The sequence below is a fragment of the Phyllostomus discolor genome, chromosome 1 (assembly GCF_004126475.2).
Source record: "Phyllostomus discolor isolate MPI-MPIP mPhyDis1 chromosome 1, mPhyDis1.pri.v3, whole genome shotgun sequence".
Classification (NCBI taxonomy): Eukaryota; Metazoa; Chordata; class Mammalia; order Chiroptera; family Phyllostomidae; genus Phyllostomus; species Phyllostomus discolor.
This window is the reverse complement of record NC_040903.2, coordinates 193,742,662-193,760,246: the sequence shown is the minus strand read 5'-3', so window position 1 is coordinate 193,760,246 and position 17,585 is coordinate 193,742,662. Positions and strand designations below refer to the sequence as shown.

Below are 17,585 nucleotides of genomic sequence, written 5' to 3'. Positions count from 1 at the left end.
GGAGTAGGTCAGTCTATGGAGTAAACTGGCCGTCACTCGTGTAGGGGATTCCAATCCTTTGCAGGAGTCTAGTCCTAAGCCAAATAAATGTCTAGGCTGTCATTCTACAAGTCCAAGGTCCCTTGCGCTTCCAAGGTGCGGAGAAATCAGGGATGTTTCTGTTGTGTCCAATGCTCTAAAAAACTCACTGTGCTTCTTGTGTCAAGGGTCCCTGTGAAAGAAGTAGCAAGTCAGCAGCCCCCTTTCCGCAAATAGGGAAGCAGGCTCTGGAATGCAGGGTGATTTCTCATTGGCCACAGTTGCACATTGGCGGGTAAAGCCCTGTTGGTTCCGTGCCCAGTCCTTGGTCCCACCCATCAGACTTAGTGTACCTGACACTAAGCCAGGAGGCCTAAGTCTGGGAAGAAGGACCAGAATTGTTTTCTTGCTGCTACATTCCCATTTTTTATTTCCTACCCACTCATCTCATCTTTACAGAGGATGAGGATAGCGAAGGCCCAGGGAGTGGGGAGAGTCGTCTACAGCATTCATCCAACCAGTCCTACCTCTGTATCCCATTCCCTCGTGGGGAAGACGGGGATGGCCCCTCCAGTGACGGAGCCCACGAGGAGCCCACCCCTGTCAACTCAGCCACTAGTACCCCTCAGCTGACGCCAACCAACAGCCTCAAGCGGGGCGGCGCCCACCACCGCCGCTGTGAGGTGGCTCTGCTTGGCTGTGGGGCTGTTCTCGCAGCCACAGGCCTAGGGTTTGACCTGCTGGAAGCTGGCAAGTGCCAGCTGCCTCTCCCAGAGGAGCCTGAGCCACCAGCCCGGGAGGAGAAGAAGAGGCGTGAAGGTCTTTTTCAGAGGGCCAGCCGTCCTCGCAGGAGCACCAGCCCCCCATCCCGGAAGCTCTTCAAGAAGGAAGAGCCCATGCTGTTGCTCGGAGACCCCTCCGCCTCCCTCACACTGCTGTCTCTCTCCTCCATCTCCGAGTGCAACTCCACCCGCTCCCTGCTGCGTTCGGACAGCGACGAGATCGTGGTCTACGAGATGCCTGTCAGCCCAGTGGAGGCCCCGCCCCTGACGCCCTGCACCCACAACCCCTTGGTCAACGTCCGAGTGGAGCGCTTCAAACGAGACCCCAACCAATCCCTGACTCCCACCCACGTCACCCTTACGGCCCCCACGCAACCCAGTGGTCACCGGCGGACTCCTTCTGATGGGGCCCTCAAGCCAGCGGCCCTCGTAGCCAGCAGAAGCCCTTCTAGCAACGGGTTGAGCCCCAGCCCCGGAGCAGGTGAGTCCTGCCCCCGTCCTCTGTTCTCTTCCCTGCCTCTGTGCCTCCCCCAGGGGGGGAGATGTTGGAGTGAGCTCCATTCCCCTCTGACTCAGCTGATCACAACAGGCTGATCTGGGGTGGAGGAAGTGGTCAACTTCTGCCTGTCCTCTGCATCAGGGGGTCTTCCCTAAGGAGCAGAAGGGGACTGGCAGGTGTTAGGAAGGATCAGAGCCAGGACTCCTGTGGACGTTCAGGCCCTGGGTCTTGGAACGCACTGTGCAGTGCTTCTGGCCCCGGGCGCAGAGGGCCGGTCAGGGTACAGGAGGGGCAGGGGTCTAGCTCTGCTTGTTCCTGGCAGAGGAGACTGAAGTGACTGGAAGGAATCCTGCCCTGCACCTAGGAGGGGTATTTTGTGCCACGTAGCTGTGCCCTTTCCTGTCATTATAGCATTATCGCGGGCACACCCGTAAGACAAGCCCGCCCATGCCTCATGCCCTTCATCACTCACCCCTTACTCACGGCTGACTGTTCGGAAGTGGAGTATGTCCCGGTAAATTGCTGTGCTTGTACATAGGCCTGCCATCTCCATGTGACGCCTGTGACGCCTGGGCATGCATATGCCCGTCCTAGGTTTTTCCCATCACTGTCCCTTCCTCCCTGGGAGACCTGGGTCTGACTTGGAAACCACCTCTGATCTAGTGGGAGAGGGGTTGGCCGTATCCTTCCAGCAAGATTCGCCTGTAAATGATCATTGTATTCGACCATTCAGCTGTCCTTCCCCTCTTTAGATTTTGTTGTTGTTGTTAAACACAAGTATGTGACCTCTTTGAAGGTAGAGACCTCTGTACCACTCATCTATTTTAAATTTCTGATACCTAGCTCTGTTCCCATCGCATGTTTATAAAGGGATGAGATGTGAATGGACAGACATTGTCTTAAGTGATGGGTCGGCGAAGGTTTTTGGAAAAGGGCCAGGCAGTAAATACTTCAGGCTTTGTGGGTCCTACGGTTTCTGTTGTCACTGCTCCGCGCTGCCGCTGCAGTGGGACAGGAGGCCGTGGGTGTGGCTGTGGGCCAGTCACCTGCATTCACAAACACGGGTGGGTGGCCTGTGAGTTGTAGTTTGCCAACATCTGCACTAAGTAATTTGATTACAGACATAACCCCCATGTGCCCCATTATCATTATCAGATATAGTGACCATGACCTTCTAGTTCACTATTGTGGGATATCTCCAGTGCCTCCCAACACACAGTAGGTGCTCACGGAATACTTGTTGTTCGTGTCGTCCCCAGTGGGCAGGGCTGTGGCAGGGTGGGGATGGAGAAGCGTGTGCCCGGCCCAGAAACCAGCTGCCCTCATCCGATGCCTCTCTGCTTGTCTTTTTGACCAGGAATGTTGAAAACCCCCAGCCCCAGCCAAGACCCCGGTGAATTCCCCCGTCTCCCTGACCCCAATGTCGTCTTTCCCCCGACCCCGAGGCGCTGGAACACACAGCAGAACTCGACCTTGGAGAGACCCAAGACCCTGGAGTTTCTGCCTCGGCCCCGGCCCTCTGCCAACCGGCAGCGGCTGGACCCTTGGTGGTTCGTGTCCCCCAGCCATGCCCGCAGCACCTCCCCGGCTAACAGCTCCAGCACAGAGACCCCCAGCAACCTGGACTCCTGCTTGGCCAGCAGCAGCAGCACTGTGGAGGAGCGGCCTGGGCTGCCAGCCTTGCTCCCGTTCCAGGCGGGGCCGCTGCCCCCCGCCGAGCGGACGCTCCTGGACCTGGACGCAGAGGGCCAGAGTCAGGACAGCACTGTGCCACTGTGTCGCGCTGAACTGAACACACACAGGCCTGCCTCTTACGAGATCCAGCAAGAATTCTGGTCCTAGCGTGAAAAGCGTCAGGGGTGGGCTGGGGGAAGCAGGGGGTGATAGGGGAGCTGGCTGGCACAGCCCTTTCTCAGAGTCGGACCCCCTGGGATCCAGTCCTACTTCTTGCACTGAAAATGCACTTTGAAGATGGAAGGGATGGAGGCAGGGCCACTTCAGAGGGTCTCGGGCCCTGCAGACCCACGTCCACTGGAGGGGCTGTGGCTCTCAGCTCTGGCTGTGTAGGGGAGGGAGGGGTGCATGCACGTCCCCTGTCCTCCACAGTCTTCCTCGCCTTTAGGGTGACCCTGCAGTGTCACTCAGCCAAATCTGTCTGCTGCTCCCTCCCCTCAGCCCCCTGTGTGCGCCCAGAGCCAGTCCCAGGGTCCCTCAGTTAGCCCTGAGTTCAACCTTCCCAAACACACCAGTATTGGATGTTCTGTGATTGATTTTGTTCCTCTGCCACGTTCTGCCCTCGTACCCGTGAATCAGAATCTTGTTTGATGTGAGATATGAGCTTTTCTGTGCCCTAAGCCCTTACGTGCCAGCTGGAGGAGTGAAGGCAAGGTGCCCCAGCGCGGGGTGTGGGAGGCGATGGGCCCGGTATGACCTACCTGCACTTCCCGGCAGCCCCGCTTATTCATTTGGGCCTACCAGTGAGTGGCAGAGGGCACTGCCTCAGTGAGAACTGGTGGGAGGGGAGGGAGTCAGGGAAAATGCAGTCGAGTTGCAGTTAAGAGGGTAACAGAGTCTGTCTGTCCTTGTTCCTTTTGGAAAAACTCGAAGGAGGGAAGAATCCAGCACCTGTTGACGGCACCCATCTCCTACCTGGGGTCCCAACACGGTCAGACCGGCTCTGATACAAACATATGCTCGTCCCATGATGAAGTTTCTTGGGATGCCAGAGGCAGAGTTCCTCTGTCTGTCCCTTTTGTTGTCTGACCTTCCTGGGTTCTTTCCTCCCCGTGATCTTTCCTCCAGTCCCTGGAAATAGTGGACTTCGGGTATTGTGATTGGTTGGTAGACATCTCTGTCAGGGGTGGGGTCCTGGACCCTGGGGTTGGAACTGGGTGGGGATGTTCCCCAGCCAGGCCGTCCATTCTGTAATCCCTTGAAATAAAACAGAGCCGTGAGTGGTACCTCCTGTAAATGGATGTAGTGAGGCGATGATGTCTGTAAGGTGCTTCGTGAGCCACCAGCGTACAGTAACCTTCAAGTCCCAACCTGGAGCCCGACCTTGGCCTCTAGTCTCTGGGCCCAGGTAGCCCCTAATGCTGGGCTCTGGACCATGAGCTGGGTAGAAAGGACAACAGTGGCCAGCCCTGACTTTTCTGGAATTTGTTTCCTTGACTTGAATGTTGCGCTGCTTCTGGAGCTTTCTCATGCATGTCCTCACTATTCCACCCACTCTGAGAGCTCCGGTGCCAAGTGTGGACAGTTGCCTTTGTGGGAAAATAACTACTGGACTGGGAGTGGAGTCCTTAGGTCCTGCTCCTCCCCCCTCAAGACTAAATGTCGCACCACTGTTGTCTCGTGGAATGTTCCTCTGGAGGTACCGGGGGCCAACTGCGCGCTCGAGCTCTCACTCTCTCTCTCTCTCTCTCTCTCTCTCTCTCTGCAACTGTGATAGACATTCTTCCTTGGCGACTGTGAGGGGTGACCTTGGTTTTCAAATTGTTCCTTGTTTTATGAGGCCAGTGGGCACTTTGGTTCAGGGCCCACCTTGTCATCGGCCGAGAGTTGCTGTTGGTTTTGGGTCCCAGGGTCTGCCGTTGCATCTCACCCTCTACTCCTGTTTGTGCAGGGAAGCCTACGTGTAAGAAAGACATTGTGTGGGCCCCGATTCCCCGCTCCTCAGATCGGAGGGATACAATGTGAATCCTGTCAGCAGTTCAGCCAGCCAAGTGATCCTTCTTCATTCTCGGTGGGGAGAGGGGCACGGGTGGTCTGTTCTGTGGCCTCCCCTGGACTCTCTGTCTGTCTCCCCGGTCTCTAAGCCACTAACACATCTGTAAACCACTCAGCGGCCCTCTGGTGGGGTGCAGCTCACAGCCTAATCCAAACCCTGCTGGCTCTGGTCAGTGCTCTGGGGTACGAGGCAGGATTTTTTTTTTTCCCTTGCTCCTTTTCTACTTCTTGTCATTTTCTTAGGTTGTAGCCATCTTTCTTGGAAGTGGTAGTGTAACTGATGTAGCGTAAACCGAATGGCAGCTGCTTGCCATTGAGTGACAGCTTGAACCCAGTTCTTACTCCTCCATCCAGGGGGAGACGGGAAGGCTGGGTCTCTGCTAAGGGAAGAATTGGGCCTGCCAGAGCAGAAGCAGAGTTATTCTGAAAACACTTCTGTCAGTTCCCACGCAGGTGGAGGAGCTACCATCTCTTTCTGATGGGCCCCTGCCTGCCACACTCTCCCTGTAGGGCAAGGCTGGGAGAAGGATCCTGTATAGTAACAGGTTTGAGTTGCTTTCTGTTCACTGAGGTTCCCTTGCATCTGTGGTCATGGTCAGGATCGGGCCTTGAACCTGGGGCTCAAGCCTCTGCAGTGGCAATAGCGGCCCCCCTTTTCCCTCTTCTTCACTTCCCTCTGAGACTTTTCCTCACTCTTGGCAGGTGCTCTCTAGATGGAAGATGGGGATAGGAAACAGATCCTGCCCCTGGCCCTTTCTCCTTGGATCTGTGGGCCCCTTCTCTGATGCTGAACAGGACTGTCCTTTGTTTACAGCCTCGGGCATCCAGATCACTTCCAGGGCTGAGCAGATGTCCCAGATAGCTCATGGGTTATTTTTCTAAAAGGCTCTTAACTTGCCATCCTTCAGCATCCCCAGGGTCTGGTAGTGGTGATGGTGATGGCGATATGGCAGTGATGACATCTTACATTTGCATGACTCGGAATAACGCTAACCTTTCCTCCTGACCTCTACAAAATTACATCGTTTTCCTTCTACATTTGGTGTCCTTGCTGACAGAGAAGGGGAAGTGCTTAAAGACAAAGATCCAAGTGAAGAGAAATTAAAAAGCCGCTCGGACTGATGGCTAAGTCGGGCACCAGGCCGGGAGGCCTGAGCAAGCTGGCTCTGCCCCCTATTCTGCTTTTGCTGGCTGACCTCGGGCTTGTCTCTTTGCCCGTCTCAGATTTCCTTCCTGCAAAAGCTGCTCCCCGCACAAGGGCACTGAGAGTCAGTGTCAGCAGGTTGCGGAGGCATGCGGCTCCGGCGGGGAGACTAGGACACACTCCCCAGGTTGACAATGTGGCTCTCACCCCCTTTGTTTCTAGAGGACTCACCTGCTGTGTCTTCCTTTGTCTTCCGGAAAAGGAGTGATTGGCAGTTGGCTTTGCATGACCCACGGGAACTGTGGTCAGACATGTGCTTTTCTGCATGTATGTAGCACCTGATGTTTACGAGCAACCTTCCAAATCCCCCCACTTGCCAGGCGGTCATCCCTGTCTTACAGAGCAGCCAGTGGTTGGAGCGGCAACAGAATGGCAGTTTGGGGTCTCTGACTTCTTGGAGGCATTCCCAGAGTCTTGTTTCTTTAGAGACTGGAATCCACCAAGTTCCTGGAAGAATCTTTGGGAAGGGGTCTGCTGGCCCTTGGGATATGGGTCATGGTATGGATGTCCTCACAAAACCCTTTTCCCTCAGACTGTGCTTGCTCAGGGACATGGTGAGACACCCCCAAGGGCAGGTGGGCCTGACCTTGTCAACACTCTTTCTTGCTCTGCAGTCCCCGCGCTGGGACCTCAGCCCCTCACCCCCCACAAGGAGGGAGACACCTCCTGAGCATTCCTAACTCTTCAAGCTCGCTTTTAACAAAGCACAGAGCAGCAGGTACTGAAACTAGGTGGCTGTGAATGGTGCACGTCAGGGGTGGAGCGTCCGTGTGGCAGGCCCCTCTGAATGCAGAACCTGACCTTTTCCTTTCATTAAGCCTGTGCCTTTGACTCAGGAATGTGCTGATCTGAGCTGCCCACATACTAGTCGTGCGACATCACAAATGTCTCTTCCTGTCTGGGGACCCCCTCAGCCCAACCGTGAACTGAGGACGATGCTGCCTTCCCTACCGGAAGCATGAGGTCCTTCTGGCTTTAAAACATATGGTCCTGGAGCCCCTGGGCCAGCCTCATCTTGCTACATCACTTCTCTTTGTGGAGAAAAATCATGTATGTGGGTGGGGTAGGGCAAGGGGTTGTAGGTAAAAACCACTGGGAAAAAAAGCAACTTCACGTGGTTCAGCCTTCTAGACCTCGGGCCTCTCCTCAGCTTCAGGCCTGCGAACGGTTTCCTGTTAAGCCAGTTTTGTAGGAACACGTTCCCAAATGCACCCCTCTCCCTTCAGACAAACCATTGTTTCCTTAGATCAGGAATTCGGATGAATAAAGATCCCCCTCAGAAAGGAAAACCCACAGCTGCTTCTGGGGGGTCCTCAGTCCCTGCTTTTTCCTGGCCTGGCCACCTGCGCACTCCCCACCTCAGGCACCCATGTTGGAAGGCAGGAGGCGGAAACTGGAGTCCTGGCTGATTAAGGCTAATTAACCTTAGGTGGCTAATTAACCTGACCCAGCCCTGGGCGTCTGGTTGGCTGTGCAGGCCAGGTGAGCGTCTCCTAGGCCTCTCAGACTGGACTGAGTATGTTACGCTCATCTTGATGGGATACTGACAGTCCCCACCCTCTCCTTCGTCCATGATCCATGTCCAGTGTTGGGCCCTGGAAGCACCCTGGCCTCGCTAGGCTTCTGGGGAGCCCTAGCATTTGCTCTTGCAAAGAGAGGTTGGGCTCCCTTCCTTAATGTGGAGCCAGTAGGACTGGTCCTTCCTGATTCTTACTGTCTGCGGTTCCCCGCACCCCTGCCGCAGCCTTGCCTTGGGCCTTCGGCTCACAGCTGCAGCCAGAAATAAAGAAATGGAGAAGGGCCCAGTGGTTTACCAGAGCGAGGATATTTTTCCACACCTCTCGATGTTTCTCTCGGAAACAGACCCACCTTTCTCCTGACCGTCTTCCCTCCTGACTGGTCTGACCCACCTCCTCCCTGCAAACACCCACAACCTAGTTTTAACTAGACCGATTGGCAGGCGGGGACCTGACAACTAGATAGGCGCCTCAGGACGGGACACTGGAAACAATTCCAGAGGCCAGATGGGTTTCCGCAGGAGCCGGGGGAGTGCTGGCCTGCACTGCAGTGTTGCTTGTCTGCACTTACCGAAGGGCAGGACCGCACTGCAGAAGTAATGTGTTGCCCACGTTCCTGAACTTCACACCCAGATACCTGCGTTGACAGATCCCGACTTTATTTCAAATTCTAATATGGTGTTCAACGTGGATGTTTTCATTAATTTTAATTTTTTAAAATATTGCATCGAAATATGATTCTTCTTGATGAGTGAGTCTTTTGGGTGCCCCCTTCAATTTTTCATCTGAGGTGAGCCCTCCACCCCCCTCACCCTAGCATGGGTCCTGCCTGCCTCTCACCTGGATGTGGGGTGGTGCGCAGGCAGAATTGGGAAGTAGGTTGTGTTTTTGTCTGATTGCCCTTGCCCGCAAGTCCAGAGTGAGAGGGTCATTTTCTGGGAGTGTTTGCATTTAAATGGGAATGTGTCAACTTAAAACAGTGAAGCACCTTAGGACAGTTTTCATCTTTGGACCTATAACTGGGGTGACTTTTCCTTGAAGTTCTCTAGCTTCCTTTCAGCCTCCTTGAAGCCACTTAGAGGGGTGTGTGTGTGTGTGTGTGTGTATATGTGTGTGTGTGGTTTAGGGCAAGAAGTAAGTTGATTATATTAGAGAGGACCTTTCTGATTCTCATCTTAAGCTTCTTTGGGACATCTTTGAACTCCAGAAGCGTTGTGCCCCTTCTCCCCGCCAGGTTGCAGAGAGGGCTGGAGAGGGTGGGGGCTGTTCCCCAGCACCATGCCTGGCCCTGTGCATCTCCATGCTGTCAGCCGTCACTCTCATCTCATCTTTGTTCCACTCGTCCTTTATCTCTGCCTCCAGCCCCGGAGGCCATGCTGGCTGTGGCTCTTCATCACTGTCAGCATGAGGCATAGGTTTATCCGGGCCTGGGCGTGTGGACTAACCAGAAATCGTAAAAGACCATTACATTTCCTCTGTGTGGAAGGTGCTGCCCTAGAGGTTTATTATTGTTATTAATTACTGTTATTTCGACTCAACAATAATCCTGGGAGGGGACGTGTGACCCCTGTCTGAGGGTGTGGGAACCGAGGCTCGGATAATGATAAGACATGCCCAAGGTCACACAGCTAGGAGGCAACACTACTGCTCTGCTTGGCCCCAAACTTGTCTCTCATTTTTCCTCTGAGCACATTGTAGGCCACTGTTTAGAAGCCCCGGGATAAAGTCAGCCTGGCCTGGGCCCACCTAAGCTTGGGGACGGCTCTTTGTCCAAGAAGCAGTGTGTCCCTTGGCTAACCCACCTGCCTCCGTCACTGGATTCAGCCGGCACGACCTGCGACTCCAGCGTTCAGCCGACATCCTCTCTGCTCCTGGCTGTTCTCTCTGCCACCGTTTCCACAGCTGTTCAGGGATTTGTTCCACACAGGGATCGAACGTATTGGTTCCGCAGCTCCTCTCCCAGCTCCCCTGAAGGCCCACGGGCCCTGGTCCTCCGTGTCCAGCCCCAGCGGCCCCGTTACTGCTCTCTGCCTCAGCTGCCACCCACATCCCTCCCAGTCTCTCGAGCTTGGAAGCCTTATTGCAGCTTCTTGGGAACTTGAAGTCAGGCTTTTGCCTTTTTGTTGTGTCGAGGAGCCATGCGCCCTCTGTGCCCGGTTGTCGCAAAGAAGGGAGCTGATGAACTTGCCAACTTTCTCCTCATCACCCATCCTCACGTGCTCACACAAAAATTTAGTCTAAGAGTGTATCGGTGTCTTCTAGAGGATAAAGAAAAGGGGTTGGAGGTGGGTTTTATCTAGTTCACAGAAAAAGCTTTCTTTGGGATTTTCCTCCCTGTTCGAGCCTTTGAGTCTCAGCAACAAGAAGGTTCTCGCACGTGTTCATCCTGCTCCTCTGTAATTAGCTCCCACTTTTCATCCCCAGGTCTTCCCTGCTCCCGTGTCCTGTCCACGTGTCCTTGAACTCCCACTTTGCTTTGGGATATAAGTTATTGTAATTTGTCAACAATATTTAAAAATAGAAAAGTCCTGAAGGAAAATTTTCAGGTTCTTTTGGCTTTTTTTTTTTTTTTCCAAGGTACTGTAAACGGTTGGCTGGGGATGCCAAGCAGGCTTGGTTCAATGCTAAACCTCTTATCGTGTTACAGCGTGACGCTGATCTCAGCCTGGTCTCGCCACCAGAGCACACACAAACTTGAATAAAACCGTTACAACAATGACTTCTGGTCTGCCGCAGTGCTTTATAAACATGTCCTTTCCCTTCTTTTTAATTAAATTAGATGTCCAAGGACCTGGCTCTTTCTGGGGGAATTTCTTTATGTAGGAAAAAATGACCAGAGAGAGAGAGGGATATGGTGCAGGAAAGAGGTGGGTGAGGAGCCCCCGAGAAGGTCCTAGCACCCTCACCAGGACCACGCAGCCTTCTGAAGCGTGGTGCTGAACAACACCTGTGCAGAGGATCCCGTCACTTTGCCCAGCTGGCTCCAGAGCCCCTGGCGAACGAACGTGTGTTGTCTTTCGCTCCCTGTCATTATCCACGGGGCATCGCTGGTGACGTTGCGGGTGGGGGTGAGAGCACAAACACAAATGGAGGTTTGTACTTGTAGACCAGGCTGGTTGGCTGTGAGTCACGGATTCCTTGCGGTCTTGACACTCCTAATGGCACTCGTTAGCTGTGTGACCTGGGGCAAGACACTTCACCTCTCTGGGCCACTTCTACCGTAAGCTGATCATAACACAGTGCTGTGCCCTTACTTTGAATGATTGTGTGTTGGGTGGGGATGAGGGTATAAGCAGATGGGAAGAATCTGGTTTGGGGCCATTCTCTGCCTCTTTAGTCCCCTATTTTACCATGTAGGTGCATGTGGGAAAACGGCTTTTGTTCTATGTTGACACCATCATGTCCTAATGCCGTGACCTTTCGCTTCCCGCCATGCTTGTCATCTGCAACCCCAGGGCAGGGTGACAGTGAGGTGGGGTTCTCTGCCGGATGCTTAGATTGTGAGCAGAGAGATGACATTTTGCTGAATTTCAAGGTAGGTTTGTCCAGGGCCCACATACGCTTTGTGAAGTAGATTGGATGATGGTGATAAATTGACCAAACTCCTTGCAGAGAAAGACGGAAGGCGCCCCGTGCTGTGCGCATGTACCGTATGTAAGTTGTTCCGTGTTTCTGGGAAGCAGCATGGTCACGTGGCATTAACTTGATAACATGAGCCCAGAAATTCCATTCAGTAGTAAAAAGCAGATACAGTGTGCTAGGACCTGACCTACATGATCCCATTTACAACATCTTAACATCCCTAAGAGTAGATGTCATGATTATCTCCGTTTCATATTGAGGGAAGGGAGGATGAGAGTCAGGTGACATGCCCAAGGCCACGCTGTCACATCACAGGGCTGGGACTAGTCTGACTCTAGCATGTGCACTTGCATCATCTAAATGAGTCAGATACAGACAGACTCATTTACCAATCATCCCAACGTTATTTACAGGAGGGTTCAAGTGCGTACAGATGACCCAAACAAGATTTTGGGGGGCTTCCACCACCCTCTGCCTCACCCAAAAGAGAATCCAATCAACTGAGCGCATGAAGGCTCTTTACATGTTAGAAACCGTCTAAACCGGCGATTTTCAACCAGTAGAAAATCTACGTTGTGCCACCGTAGAGTGGTAAGAGGCACAACGGTGTGCTGCAAGAATTTCTAAAACATGCAGCGCCTGGCAATCTAGTCAGGGGCACTGACGTCTTTTCCCTGAGATTGTCAAATTAAAATCAAATGACAACAGCCAACACAACTATAGCCATCCAGCATGGATGGATCAAAATTATGCCTATTTTTCGGTCAGATCAGCAAAAAGTGTATTTTTGGGTGTGCTGTAGCATTTTAGTAGTTAGTTTCTGTGGGCCATGAGATGAAAAAGGTTGAGAATGGCTGGCCTACATGCCTAGCAACAGGAGGCTGCTTACACTCTGCCTCCTCAAAGGGCATGTGTTATCTTCTAGGGCCAGGCGCCAGCTGGACCCTGGAGAGGCACAGCTGGTTCGGATGGAGCCCAGTTCTCAGAGACCCTGTGGTGTGATGGGCGAGATGGAAACATAAGGACATCTGTTTAACATAATGTGGTCAGTGCCATGGCGGTGCCGGGCGAGCACCGTGGATTGGTATAGCCTGAGCTGGAGATCCACAGGCTTCCTGGAGGCCACACCACCTGGGGTGCATCCTGCGGGACCGAGAGCACACGGGCCCTCAGAGCAAGCAGCACCCTCTGTCTCTCTTTTGGGAGTGACTACCTGTGATACCTTGTGCTAGGTTCCTATTTCTGACTTTTCAAGAATAATTATGGAAATAGGGAAACGTTCATAAGTTAAAAGGCAGGATAACTAAAACTTCAAAAACAATGCTATTCTAATTATGTACAGAAAATATATTTCCTTTCCTTTCCAACTTTTGAAAAATATACATTTGCCCTGGCCGAATACTTCGGTTGGTTGGAGCATCATCCCGGTGCACCAGGGCTGTGGGTTCAATTCCCAGTCAGGCCACATACAAGGGTCAAGCAATGAATGCATAAATAAGTAGAACAACAAGTTGATAGCTCTCGCCCTCTCTTCCTCTCTCTCTCCCTCTCTCTCTCAAAATTAATTAAAAATATGTAACTACACTTGACAGGCATAAAGAAAAAGAGAGTCAGTAAATGTTATTGTTACAGAATAGTATGGATGATCTAAAATTTTTTTGCTTTTGGAATTTTTAAGCCTTTATAAAGAATAAACATATAAAAAAGAATAAACATATGTTACTTCGACCTTTGGCAAAACAAAGGTGAGTGCAGTAGTTTGGGGTTACTTCCCAGTGACACCAGGTTTCTCTGCAGACGTCCCAGGAGCCCAGGCCACTGACTTCAAGGCTGCCTGCACCGCCCCACTCTCCCCCCCCCCCCCCCCCCCCGCCCCAGCAATATAGCAAGAGACTGCTGAAGCCCTGCTCCTAGAAGGTAGCATTGGGGCCCGGTCCAGGTGCCGCTTCCAGTCCTAGTGAAATCTTCCCCTTCCCCCTCCTCATCTCTTCCTCCCCACTGATAGATGCTGCTGGAATGGTGAGTCACCTGCAGAATGCAAGCAGAAACTAGTGAGGGCACAGGAGCAGAGAAGTTCTAAGAGAGGAAGTACCAAGGAGGTCTCCTAGAGGGCAACACACACACACACACACACACACTCACACACACACACGCTCCTCGAGCTGCGCAGGGACTATGCAGCCACACCCTGTTTACTCCACTGTGGAATGTGCTCCATTCAGGCTGGGACTGCTGTGCTAATCCTCTGAGCCCTCCGGTTCCCACCCAACCTAGTCGGACCAGCTCAGGTTGGAGAATGTGTTTTGGCTCACGAGAGTGGGGTGGTGGCGAAGGGTGGGCCTCTGCTGCTCTGCCCTGCCGTCTCAGACACTGGTCACACTGCAGCCGCCCAATCAGGAGGGCTGCTCCTGCAGGCTCAGTGGCAGGCTCTGGAGGCTTCTTTGTGATAAGGGGGAAAGAGGAGGGTTGGGGTAGAAGATTAGCCCTTCATGGAACACTGGTCTGTTCCTGTTACGCCCAGTGTCTAAAGGAAAAGATCTGCTTCCTTTAGCCTGGCCTTGAGGGCCCATCGTGCTCAGGTCCCTTCCCCAGCTCCTGCCACAATTTCCCTGCCCTTCCCTCCCATAAGACTGCACACTTACTCCCCGGTTTCCTGGAAGACTCGATCTTTCGGGAATGGAGGCCTCCTGCTTGAGAGAGGATTTCTTTTTTGTGAACAGACACTCTGCTACCTACCCAGGTGTCTAAACTGACTAACCTGATTAAAGGGTTGGCACATTAAGTGGTTGGTTGAATTGGGGTAGGAGGAGGCGAAGGAGAAGTAGGCAGGAGAAAGAGGGGAAGAGAAGAGAGGCAGAGAGATTCGGGTTCTGCCCTCGGGGAGGCCACAGGTGCCCTGCTGAGATGAACCTCCCAGGAAGGCACGGGAGCAGCTGACCGTGCACAAAGGGACTCCCGCAAATACAGTCTGGGGAAGGGTGGCTGGTCAGAGAAGCACGGACTCCCGTCGTGTCATGCTTTACCCAACCTGAAAAGAAAAGAATCATCCCTCCGATAAATACTTCTGGAGGGCCCGCTCGGGTCCTGGGTGCATAAATATCTCGGCAAATTCCAGTTCCTTCATGGCCAGGCAGGTCCTTGAGTGATGCCTTCTTACAACAGTGAGGTGTGGTGGGGGACAGTGGTAAATGGAGAGGCATGCCCCATCTAGAGGTAGGTGCTTAAAAAATGCATAAAAATGTGGTAAAGCATAACCTCCCCCCCGCCCCCGTGCCCATTTAAAAACACCCGAGAGTGATCAAGACAGAAAATGACTACTGCCTTTTTGAAGTTTACCATCTAGTGGGGAGAATCAGGTAAGGCAACAGACAACTGCAGCACCAGAGACAATATGTATGCATCTATGTAGCTACATGTACAGCCTGCAGGTGATTTGCCCACGTTACAGCACCATCTGTATCTACAAATAGGTAGTAAGGGGGGGAGGGAGAGGGAGGGGGGAGAGAGACAGAGAGAGAGAGAGAGAGAGGAGAAAGAAAGAAAGAAAAAGAAGAAAAGAAAGAAAAGAAAAGAGAAAAAAGAAAAGACAAGACAAGACATCAAAGTTGAGACCTGAAAGACGAGGGAGACAGAAAGAGTCACAGGGTGTTAATGGTTGTAGGGATTCCAAGCATTACAAGCAGCCTACATGAAGGGGATTTTTATCCTCTGCCAGATTGCTTATCTTGCATTCCTCGCCTCACAGGATGCTTTGTTCTTGAAGCTTTATTCTTTATCTGAAGTGCTAGGGTCAGGTGATAACTGGGAGAGAAATAGAGAAGATGGATCTTAGCCTGGGTGGGAGGTGGAGTGGGTGCTTCCGCCTGGGTTCCACCCCTGCTGTTTCGCGGGTGCTGGGCTGAGAGAGGCAATGTGTCTGTCTGGAGACTTTCCACAGGGAATCAGGAGAGGGTATTGAGCAATGGAAACAAACCTGTGGGGTGAGGGTTTAGGAGATGGGCCCTGGGTATGGGGATCTTTTTCTTTGACCTTCACCTCTGAGCAAGTGATATTAATGGCAATATAACAGTCCCTCCTGCCTTCCTTTTGCAGCCACATTTGGAAGTTTATCCCCGTGGGGCGATGGTTTTCAAAGTGTGGTCCATAAACCCCTTAGGTGTCTTCAAGGTTGAAACTCTACTTTTCCAATAGTATTAACTAGTTGTTTGCTTGTTAACTGTGTTGATATCTGCCCCAGGGGCACGAGAAAAGCAACCACGGGTAAAACTCCTGGCACCTTAGCACGTTTCACAGCAGTGACAGCAACCCAGACAGTGCCCTTGTACTCACCACCACCATGCACTTGCAGTAACACACAGACTCACAAGCACAACTTTGCAACATTCTGTGTGATGAGATGTGAAGTTCGCATAAGGCACTTCTGCTGCTTAGGTTAGTATGAGGGTTGTCATGAGGAAAAGCACAGATATGACTGAGTTCCTGGCTGAATTAGCTGCTGCTTTTCATAGCTCATCATTTTTACTTGAGACAACAATTGTCAAACAAGCTGTGCTTATTCAGGCTTGCGTGTGTGGCAGATGTTTTCTTGAAAATAAATAAAGTAAGACTGTTACTTCAAGAAAATCAACTGAGAGTATTTGTTCCCAAGGATGAAATTTGAGTTTCCAAGTGAAAATTAGGATTTCAGAATATGTGAGTCTGTCAGGAGCTAGACAGTTTTTCAGTACTTTTTGGGTTGGTTTTTCCGATAAGATTGGTAATGTTACTAATGAACAATTTTTTGATGTTGTATAATGAAATGTGACAACATTTGGAAATTTTGCATAATTCAGTGAGCCAGTATTTTCCATATGACAGCAAATGAAGTTACAAAATCATATGTTCAAAAATCCATCCATTTAAAGTCCCACATAGGCCAATGAATTTTAATGTCACATAGTACGAAAAGTTCATGACTATGATTTCAGATTCCACATTCCAACTAACCCTTAAGAAACTGTAACTTGTTGAGTTTTGGTATAGTATGAAAGGAAAAAGCTCACAATTATCCAAAAAGGCTATTAAATACTCCTCCATTTCCCAATTGCATAAGTGTGTGAGGCCACATTTTCTTCACATGTTTCAACTAAGAACAAGATGTTGAAAGAGATTGAGTGCAGAAACAGATATGAGAATTTCACTGTCTTTTATGAAAACAGACATTAGAGAGATGTGCAAAAATGTAAAATAATGACACTTTTTTCATATATTTTTTGTTTTGGAACATATAGTTATTTTTCATTAAAATGTTTGTTAACATTTAATGGGCTTATTATTATTATCATTAGATGAACCAATAAATTTTCTAAATTCCTGACTTTTATTTATTTATTTTATATTTTAATCATTGTTCAAATACAGTTTTCTCCTTTTTAATCCCAATCCTTTCCCCCCTCCCACCCTCCCCACTTCTGACTTTTATTTTTGAATATGATAGGTACATGCAATAGATACAATATGCACACTTCCGCAGTCTGTAAATGTGTTTTTGTTTTTGTTTATACACTTGTCTGTTCCACCAGGTTAGAGACCAAGTACGTCTTGTTGTCATGTTCAGCTTTGTTGCCTCAGCACTTGCCACTTAGTAGATCATTAATAAATATTCGTGGAAGAAAGAAAGGGCAGGAAGGGAGTTGAAAGAAGTGAAAGAGAAAAGGCAGAAGAAAATACTGAAGACTCCCTTGGAGAGGATTTGAATCACCACCAGATGGCGCTGGTGAGAATAAAGAGCGCCTGAGGGGGTGTGGTATCTAGAGAGATAATAAAAGTAGAATTTGCAGTAGTGAGTTTTATGGTGTGAGATTTCCTAACAGCAATGCTATTTGCAGACTCCATAGGAGAGAGATGATAGGCCCAGGGCTTAATCAATTGGGTTTTCACAATCTAAATTAGATAGGCAGATTTATGCCGAATAAAATGTTGGACTTTTCCCCCCCCTTCCTCTAACAAAAGCCGAGCACATTCCTTGGAGAAGCTCCCTGCAGCCGCGGCAACTAAAGCAGATTACACTGAAAGAGCTCAGTCTTTTCCATTTTGTGTTGCTAATAAGATAACATTAATCTCTGGGGTTTAGGAGTGAAATTTAGGCAGATTTATTCCGGTAAGGAGTGCACTGTAGAAACCTCGCCGCCAGCAGCTCACTCCCACAGGTCTCTGGAAGCCCCGAGTGGGGGAGGAGGAAGCTGGGGCGGAGTTGTTGGATGGGGGTGGAGAGG

The 17,585-nt window shown here is 51.1% G+C and overlaps 1 protein-coding gene across 1 annotated transcript in view; it reads left to right on the top strand.

Annotated features, from left to right (window-relative positions):
- The window catches only part of MAP3K9 (mitogen-activated protein kinase kinase kinase 9), a 77,573-nt gene extending 67,105 nt beyond the window's left edge, over positions 1-10,468 (top strand). Inside the window, 2 exon segments of the mRNA XM_028507868.2 lie at positions 478-1,281; positions 2,657-10,468. Coding sequence (XP_028363669.1) covers positions 478-1,281; positions 2,657-3,141 — 1,289 coding nt within the window. The 3' untranslated portion in view covers positions 3,142-10,468.
- The last annotated feature ends 7,117 nt before the right edge of the window (positions 10,469-17,585 follow it).